The sequence below is a fragment of the Populus euphratica genome, unplaced genomic scaffold, assembly GCF_000495115.2.
Source record: "Populus euphratica unplaced genomic scaffold, PopEup_1.0 scaffold3.1, whole genome shotgun sequence".
In the NCBI taxonomy this organism is placed as follows: Eukaryota; Viridiplantae; Streptophyta; class Magnoliopsida; order Malpighiales; family Salicaceae; genus Populus; species Populus euphratica.
Genome location: NW_011499847.1, coordinates 5,730,073 through 5,739,623, shown reverse-complemented (window position 1 = coordinate 5,739,623; position 9,551 = coordinate 5,730,073). Strand labels below are relative to the sequence as shown.

At 34.6% G+C, this 9,551-nt stretch overlaps 1 protein-coding gene and 1 long non-coding RNA gene across 4 annotated transcripts in view; one reads left to right on the top strand and one right to left on the bottom strand.

Moving 5' to 3' along the window:
• Positions 1–561: 561 nt before the first annotated feature.
• Positions 562–1,094, bottom strand: LOC105110500 (uncharacterized). Its single transcript, XR_839491.1, has 2 exons — positions 934–1,094; positions 562–838 (listed from the first exon to the last, which is right to left on the bottom strand). It is a non-coding gene; the product is annotated as an uncharacterized LOC105110500 (long non-coding RNA).
• Positions 1,095–3,181: 2,087 nt separating this feature from the next.
• The window catches only part of LOC105110480 (6-phosphofructo-2-kinase/fructose-2,6-bisphosphatase-like), an 11,181-nt gene continuing 4,811 nt past the window's right edge, over positions 3,182–9,551 (top strand). The window contains exons 1-14 of one of the 3 annotated variants that reach the window (XM_011005563.1): positions 3,182–3,874; positions 3,967–4,030; positions 4,297–4,589; positions 5,519–5,716; positions 6,082–6,291; positions 6,402–6,497; positions 6,743–6,841; positions 6,918–6,947; positions 7,526–7,579; positions 8,304–8,357; positions 8,442–8,519; positions 9,105–9,202; positions 9,279–9,336; positions 9,437–9,511. In XM_011005563.1, coding sequence (XP_011003865.1) covers positions 3,698–3,874; positions 3,967–4,030; positions 4,297–4,589; positions 5,519–5,716; positions 6,082–6,291; positions 6,402–6,497; positions 6,743–6,841; positions 6,918–6,947; positions 7,526–7,579; positions 8,304–8,357; positions 8,442–8,519; positions 9,105–9,202; positions 9,279–9,336; positions 9,437–9,511 — 1,584 coding nt within the window. In that variant the 5' untranslated portion in view covers positions 3,182–3,697. The remainder of the gene's footprint in view (positions 3,875–3,966; positions 4,031–4,296; positions 4,590–5,518; positions 5,717–6,081; positions 6,292–6,401; positions 6,498–6,742; positions 6,842–6,917; positions 6,948–7,525; positions 7,580–8,303; positions 8,358–8,441; positions 8,520–9,104; positions 9,203–9,278; positions 9,337–9,436; positions 9,512–9,551) is intronic. The other 2 variants (XM_011005548.1, XM_011005556.1) reach the window with 2 other exon arrangements.

Below are 9,551 nucleotides of genomic sequence, written 5' to 3'. Positions count from 1 at the left end.
ATGATGACAACAGAGGCCTACTAAACTACTTTAAGAATAAAACCTGAAGCAAATATCTTGCCTAATAGTTCCAGCATCCTACTCTGGGGCTTGCACATGTAAAATGGAGAATGAAAAAGAAAGTTCAACACATGGGCAGTTAGAAGTGGTGTTATAACTCAGGTAGATGTCGGTGAGACCTGACAATGTACACTACAGCAAGAAAATGGGATTCTACCATGATTTCAAGGGTAAATGAGCTTCATGTACAATCAATGATTGATAGTAAAATAAAAGAGGAAAGAGTTAAACTTGACCTGAAAATTTAAAGTGGCACCTAACATAACTTCCCAGGGAGAACTTATAAAGCATATCAGCAAACCAAGGAAGTCGCCTAACCTACACTGCAAATTGAAAAAAAAGGCAAACCTAACAAATCCCAATTTCTATAAAATCAAAAGGGGAAGGAATTACTAGTGACAGACACCCGATCTTATAAAGACCTGAAAATCACCTATCAACTAAACATCTCCGATTGCAGTAAAATTTAAAACTCAGTAAAATTTGAGCAAACAACAGTACTTTGCAACAATTGGCGACTTAGGAATAGAATTTTAGAATCAAAGCAGGACAAGAGACATCAGGGTTTTTAAAAAAAGTAGCATTCCCAATACTAATGAAAAACCCACTAATTTCCGCACATCAAGTGATTAAAAACATATAATCCATGGTTCAGAAAGGAAATAACAGCGAGGATTAATTAAGGGTTTGTAAGGTTGAGCTAAAACTGCAACTACTTGGATCTTTGCCTCATTTTTCGGCGTTTTCTCTTCAACCTCCTCATTCGCTTCTTCTTCCACTGCAAAAACAGATATACCAATTAATGACTCTCGAATCTTCCAATTAAACAGCTTTTTATGATTTGGGTTTGCTAGAAAGGAGAGACTAGATTACCTTGGCTCTCATTGTAACAGATGGCGCGAGTGAAAAACCCTTTTTGATTCTTCAAGGTCTAGAATAGACAACTGCAAATTGTAAAGACGCGAGGGGGATTGCCACTTCTTAGAGTGTTTATACACAAACCCTAACCCTAACTCTATTTTGTTTGGGTCAAATCAGAGTGTTTATACACAAACCCTAACTCTATTTTGTTTGGGTCAAAGTAACCGGGTCTCAAAAACGGATCCAGTGTAAAAATTGGAGGCATTGTTTGGCTGTTCTAATTCTCATAGCAAGATAGGGATTTTTGGCTCCCCTCAAGTTGGGGTAACACGTGTCTGCTTGTTATTGTTATGTTGTGCTGTAGTATTGCATTGCGTTGTTCAACGTCGAATCATAGGATAAAAGTATTATTTGATATAGGGCTAGCAACAAAATAACAGTGTTTGGTTAAATTATATTATTTTGTTCTTGAGATCTAAAATGAACGATTAATAAGAGTTATAGTACACTAAAAGTATTTATTAAAATATATCTTATTTTTATCAAATAATTTATAATTGATTAAACTTGTATGACACGTGTGCACTTTTTTAGGAGAGTAAGCTTAAGTTCAAAAAACTAAAAAAAAAAAAAAAAAAAAAAAAAAAAAAAAACTAAGTTTAAATGGGATGATAATATATACATGCACGTCATTTTAATAAAATCAATAATATATATATATATATATATATAAAACTGTAAATGTCACTATCTTCTTTAGAAACTAGATTATAACTGTAGATGTCATGGTGGACTAAAAAACAAACGTTTGGTTAAAAGAACCACTCAAAATGGAACTGCTTCTGGGTTGTTTGGTATGAGACTCACAGTCCTACATTATATTTTTTACTACCAGACATAGATTTGACTTTTTGTCCGAGAAAAAGACTTCTAACTAAACAGCGTTTGAAGACTTTTGATGGTTTAGTTTTGCTACAGAGGAGAGATTAGATTACCTAGTCTCTTATTGTAACAAATGGAGCAGGTGACTAGGTGAGAAACCCTTTTGCTTCTTCAAGGCCCAAAATAGCGCAAAGTTGTGAATATACGAAGGGGCTTGGCACTTCTCAGTGTTCCTGTACAGAGACCTAAACTCTATCTGGTTTGGGTAAAAGGAATCGGGTTTGGGAAACGGATCCTTTGGAAAAATTGAGGTCATGTTTGATTGTTGTAATTCTTTTTTTAAAAAAAGAAAAAAGACATGACTTCTATCAATTGTTCTTAATAAAAAATAATAATTTCTAAGATAAAAAAATTAAAAATCAATAGATTAAAAAAAAGAAGTCAAGCTTAAATATTTTCGTATTCGTATGTTTTTTGCATTTAGAAGAAGTACTTGCCTTTTATTTTTAACTTTTAAAGAACATCAACAATCCTCTCTAAGTTTATTGGTTTATTAATTTTTTGTTTAAATTTAAATTTAAATTAATAACCTCTCTCAGTTTATTTTTCTTAACTTTCTAGTTTGTTTTTTCAATTATTAGTTATTCTTTTAATTATCTAGTATTTTTATAATGTTTCAAATAGATTGTAATAATTTATTTTTAATTTTCATCTTTTATATATGATATAGATAAATTTTATTTGCATGATTTGCTTATAAAAAAATAAAAAAATTATTGATAAGAAAAAAATACCCTAATTATAAAAAAAAAATTAAAAGGAAAAATTAGGGTTAAATATTTCTATACTCAACTGTTCTTTAAAAAAAATATATTATTTTTTTATAGGTACTTAATTAGCATCAATGACTTTTTCATGGTTTCAATCCATATAATTCTTTTAATTTATTTCATTAAATATAAATAATATTTTTGTATTTTTCAAGTAAAAAAATTAAATATATTCATAATTTTTCTTACTATATTAAGTATTAACTTGGAATTCCAACTGCGGCATAGCGCGAGCATTAATATTAGGAGTAGTCTATAAGGGAGTGTTTGTCCTATATTTTAGTCGGAGTTTTTAATATTTGTTTTTTTGTTTTAAATTTTTATTTTTATTTTTTAATGTATTAATATGAAAAATAACTTTTAAAAAAAACATAAAAAAAAATATTTTAATATATTTCTAAAAAACATTTTAAAAAACAACATATATTACTGTTACAGTCACCACTGTATCAACTATCAAAAGAATCAGATTGCTTAAAAGTTGAGATGTGATTGTATAAAATGTCGAAGCGGCGAAAAATAGCATTTGGTTAAAAGAAACGTGAGCTTTTTTTTTTTCTCAGGAAAAAATTCTGGGCTTCCAAACATGTCTGGATTTGACTTCGTGCTAGGAAAAAGAAGAAGCTAACTTCACCTAACAGGCACTCCCCGTCTGAGAACCGATAGCACCTGCAACGGGCCTTAAGCCGAAGAGCCCCTAAGATTCTGGGAGTGAGTGAAAAGAGGAAATAGACACTGCCCGCCTCTGAACTGCAAGTTGTTGCCCTAAAGCATATCATCCATTCTCACCATCGGCCAGCCACATAATTAATCGAACAAACAGAGCACCGACTCTCTCTCGCTCTCGTCCCTTTCCGGTACAGTCGAAAAACAAATCCAACGGCTCAAGACCCAGCCAAATCTCTAGACCCCCCCCTCTCTCTTTCGTTTCTTTATTCTCTCTTATCCAAAGAAAATCCACTAACACCCCAAATAAGAAGGACAACTTGCTTGGCATACCCTATATAAATAGCATCTCTCTCCCTCTCTCACTCAAAAATCAACAGTCTCGAGAGTAGCTAGCTATGGGCACTGGTTTGTCAAAGGACGCAGACGGAAGTGAAGGAGAAGAAAATCTAGACCACGCAGGAGGTCAACTTTATGTTTCTCTTAAAATGGAGAATGATAGACTTAAAGCCGAACTCATCCCTCACGTCTACGGTTCCGTGCCTCTTGTGGGCTCCTGGGATTCTTCTAAAGCTGTAATTATACTAATTAACTATCAAAAAGAAAAAATCCAGTTGCAATTAGTTTCCAAGCCTCTCATTTGCTTGTGTTTGTGTTTCTAATTTAGCTTTCCATGGAACCTGAATCGGCTTCAATGTGGGAATTAAGCTTTGTTGTTCCAGCTAATCACGGTAAGTGATTCAGTTTATTTGTACGTTTCTGCAATTTGTTTCGTTGCAGAGAAATTTTGTGGAAAGAAAAGTTTTTAGGATTACTTTATTCATTTTTAATGCATAATTTGCCTCATTTTTCTTGAACTCGGAAATTTATTTTCAAATTCCAATCAAACAGTAAACATAAGGCATGGTTATTTATTTTAGTAATGATTTTCTAAAATTTTATTCTTGATTGCCTTTTTTTTAAAAAAAAAAATGTTTTATTGCTTGTTGGATATTAGAAACTTTGGATTTCAAGTTCCTGTTGAAGCCAAAGCACAGTAATAGCCCTTGTGTGGTGGAGGAGGGTCCAAACCGGCTTCTTACCGGGGGAACATTGCAAGGGGAATCGAGGCGGGCGGTATTCAAGAATGGCGATGTGACTGTGGAGTATAGGGTGTTTATTAAAGCTGATAGAGTTTCACCTTTTGATCTTGCGGCCAGTTGGAGAGTTTATCAGGAGAATCTACAGCCTTCAACTGTCCGTGGAATTCCTGATGTCAGCATCAATTCTGTACCAATGGCAGGAATTGAGGTGCATTTTCGGCTCACAATTTTTTTTTTTTCATTTTCTTTTGCTGTTGTTATATGTTGCATAACGACATGTTGTTTCCATTTCTATGAGATTTCATTTCTACAGGGACCAAGAGTGAGAAGAGGTGGTTTTAGCTAGTTCCATGTTTCTTTATACTCTATCATCTATACCTGCGTTATGGTTCGTGAGCTGCAAACATTTGAGTTATCATGAATTTATAGCTAATTAAAGACCGGTAAACTATATATTTAATTGGCTCCTCGAACTGTGAGCTAAAGTTTTACATGTGATGCTTTTAATGTATACCATGTTTCCTCAACTATGCTGTTTTTGGATGGTAGCCTATTCACTATTGTTCTCGTGAAACCACTGTTGATTAGAATTGGGTATTGCTGTTGTTTGATTGCTAGTATTGGCTACCTATGGGATATGCCCAGTTTTTGGGCTCAGTCCATTTGTTATCGTTTTCATCAATTATGTTTTCTTATTCGTTTACATGTGAGAGAGTGGCCATTGATTAACCACATATTTAAGTATTAACTTTGCTATGACCTTATTTACTATATGGGCTGCTCCACCAACTATCTTAAACTTTCAAGTTGGATGCTTAGCTTGGTATTGGAGCTTGCTGTGATAATTTGTTATCGTTGTCCTCCAGTTCAAATTTCTCTAACTAGGTGCATTATTGTTTCTTTTGTTTTCTTTTCCACCCTTCTATGATGCTGTTATAAGCAAAGCAAAAGCATAACAAAAACAAAGAACTCTTCCAAGTCAGATTGAGACTTTTTTAAAACTCATTTGCAATTGTGGCCTTCTGTGCTGCAGTTGATTTCCATCATTTTTCACTGGGTGAATTGTTAGTTTCATTATACTGTTTAATTTATTAACTTGTGCACACTAATGAAACTGTCCTTCAATTTTTTTTACAGAATGGCGCTCCAGCTAGTTTGGAGCTTGATCTTGAGCATTATGTTGTCCCAGCTCCGTCAACTTCTGCAAACTCTGCTTTCGTGTACACAGCAAACAATACAGAGAATCCGAGGTTTTCCAATGTTGATTGCCCAGGCAACGCTTCATATTCCTTCAAGGATAGTGGTGTTTCTGCTGATCAACCTACAACTATAAAGGTTCATCTTGGTAACCTATTTTGCAGATATACAGATTAATTTCCATCATAGGCCTAGAAATATCTTAGTCTACTTCAATACACAGATATTCTTTTCAACCTTCTAATGTTTGCATGCTCATAAATTTTGAAGTCCCTCCAATATAGAGGGCAATTGGATCCTATCAGCTTTGTTGGGCCTGGACTTCAAATTTTAATTGGTGCAATTGCTAGAATAGTTAGGTTAATTCCAGTTGGCAAGGAGAAGTTTGATGCTAATTTTTAAGATGAGACATTTTCATATGCATGGGTGGCTGCCGTATACCTTGTTTTCTCCCTGTTAATATAGCATTCTAGTTCTAATGCATTTTGCAAATGTTCAAATAGGAGATGGAGGTTGTTATCCCAGATCCATCCAAGGTATATTCTGGTTCTGGCATGGTTGAATCAAAATCAATAGGGACATTTTCCTCTTTGCAAAAGCAAGATGGTTACAGGGGGCTCTTTGTGGATAGAGGTGTTGGATCTCCTGGGGTAGTTAAGTCATCTAGTTCGAGTGCATTTTCTTTTGATCTCAAACTGGACACTGAAACCAAGGTTTGTAACAAATATTTCTCACAGTAGGAAAATCATGCGAGCTTAATGATTTTTTGTATGTAGTTGTGATTTTATGTCATGGTTTTATTCTGTGTTCCCTGCATTGTCAGAATTCAATGCCAGCAGCTGCTGGAGCTGTTGCTGCTGCAGCTGTGGCTGATCAGATGCTTGGACCAAAGGAGGATAGGCATTTGGCAATTGTTCTGGTATTTTCCTGCATAATTTATTGATCAGAACTGGTGATAATATTTATTATCCTTCTAATTTCACTCTCAATTTAATTGAAAAGTTTTCGAGATTAGATTTGGTATCAACTTCTATAGTTAACTTGAGAGTTGCATGCTGGATTTAACCGAGTGCTTGAATTGTATATGTTCCGTTTTCATAGTTCAATAATAAATGCACGAGGTCTGTTGATAATTAAAAATTCTAACAAGTGCTTGCACTGTAGGTTGGTTTGCCTGCCCGAGGCAAAACTTTTACTGCAGCTAAACTTACTAGATATCTTCGTTGGTTGGGTCATGATACCAAGCACTTCAATGTTGGAAAGGTCAGTCATGCATTCTTGAGGCCTATTACATGTGAAAAGTTGAAGTGTAATATTTTCCTACCTTTGGCTGTAACAGTATCGGCGCCTTAAGCATGGAGCTAATCAGGTATGCTTAAAGCCTTGTACAGTTGATTATGTTCTTATAACTTTCATTAGTTTTTTTTATTGATGAAGAAATTTGTTCTGCATTGTTTGTTCCCACGGAATGATGATTAGTGCTGTACAGTTCATAGACATATTCTGGTTATCTTCTTTGCATTTCTCTCCCTTTTGTTAATTGAAAAAATTATCTCAAGTCTTGTCCATGGAAAATCAGTGCAGTACCTCCTACAGCTACATTTGCAACAGTTTTGTAATATTTTGTCCATGTCAATTACGCAACTGAATTCCAACTTTTTAATAATTAATGCTAGTAAAAACTAAAACTTTAATGTGGTTTCACGATGCGCTTGGCATTCAAATCTGCTTTATTATACTATTTCTCTTATCACGGTATAATATGAAGGAGTTATGGACTGCAAAATTCATTTGTCATTTGAGATATGCATTTGGAATAGAGATTGATCCAGATGTGGTTTTAATTCTATACTTGTACTATGCATTGCACTCATGTTATGCTCTGGAATCGAAATACTGCAGTCGTTTTCTTTTTTGGACATTTCTTGATGATTTGTGTGGATGCAGTCTGCTGATTTTTTCCGAGCTGACAACCCTGAAGGAATGGAGGCACGAAATGAGGTAATATCCGTTAAATAAGTGGTCTTTCACAGACCACAAAAAACATTGTTTCTTTCATCCTACAATGGTTTTGTGTTTATTGCATTATGCTGGACTGATTGAACTTATTATGATACTCTCTCTATGAGTGAGCGAATCAATTATTTGGTTGGACTAGTTCAATCTGTGATTTATTATGTGTTGCTGCTCACTTTCTCCTTGGATATGGTGATGGAAGATTTATTGATTTCTAAAGGTTGTAAATTGTAAGGCATTAATTTCTTAAAATCATACAAGTTCCTTGCAATTGTTATCAGATATATGAATCAAATTGCTTTAGGTATTATTCCTTATTTGAAGTATACTTGAGTCATTGAGATCTCAAGATCTGTTTCATTTAGATTTTTGACTCTTGAAAATTTGTTGGGTAATGGTCACTAATAAAGTGAAAAGGAAGTAGTCAATAAAAGGAAAGCAATTACTGAACAGTGAGAATAAAGAGTGGAACTAAGCATGTTGCAGGAACTGATCTTTTTGCTGGTTCAGTAATTTGGGCCATGCCCAGATACAATCCTGGATGAATACAGTAACCCAAATAACAATTAGTAGTAAAGCCTCCCAGAAATACTACTGTGTCCCTCAAAGTATGCTGTTACTTCTGAACTATTATTTCTTACATGATTGGGAATGGTAACACTTTAACTTTCTCCTTTGCAAATAGTTTTAATGTATCACGTGCTACTAGGTAGCAGCATTGGCAATGGATGATATGATTGCCTGGATGCAAGAAGGTGGCCAGGTACATTATCATATGTCAGATATGATGACATTTCTGTGTATCTTTCCTAATCCTTTAGATTTGTTTGTTTCAATTTCTTTGTAGGTAGGAATATTTGATGCCACAAACAGTACCCGAAAAAGAAGGAGCATGCTGATGAAAATGGCTGAAGGGAAGTGCAAGGTACTAAGACCATAGCATAAAAGGTCCTAAAATTTACTAGTAAGATACTAGCGTGATTTTTTAGGTGAAGAGTATCCTTTTGGAATGTGTGCTTTTAATGTGTTTTTCCTTGAAGCAATAAGCACTTTGGCTACCTATGCCATTTTTATTGCTTTTTCAAATCTCAAAGTGTTTTAAGAAACTGAATTTCACATATATTTGGCAAGTGTGTTAGTTATTTGGCTACTGAGATTATTCTCTAAGCTTAAGAGTAAGATACTAAATTTGGAAGCTTCATAGTGCTTAGGTTCATAAATTGATGTTCTACCTCAGAATCTTCTTGCATCAGATGTTAATCTAAATAAATTAAATAAAAACAGCGTGTCTTGATTTTTTCTTCACCTTTTGGCTGCACGGTTGGCTATCTTAAATGAAAACTTTCTTATTCTTATCTTTTGCTCTCTTTTATTTCTTGGATTTTCAAACTGCTAAATGTCCCCATTAAGAACTCTTGTAACCAGAGGACAAAATCTAACTGGAAAGTGGGATACAATAGAGAAATGATGAAGAGTCCTGAACTGTTCTGACACGTGTTATCTGTTTTAGCTGCAGATTATTTTTTTGGAGACACTATGCAATGATGAACACATAATTGAAAGAAATATACGTCTTAAAATTCAACAAAGCCCTGACTATGCAGAACAGTATGATTACTATCTGAAGTCACTGGCTTCTTAACTGAACAGACGTGGGTACTTAGCACTTGGTGTCATTTTGCAGGCCGGATTTCGACGCTGGATTGCAAGACTTCAAAAGTCGGCTAGCTAATTATGAAAAGGTGGTTTCATGTGCTTTCAATATCTTCTCCTTTTGAGATTTGGTCATTACCAATGAGCAATTTCAACTTTAGGTTTAAAATTTTTACTTCTATTTACTAGGTTTATGAACCAGTAGAAGAAGGATCTTATATCAAGATGATTGATATGGTCAGTGGACATGGTGGACAGATACAAGTAAGCCAACACCACCCCACAACCCCCCCCCCCCCCCCAC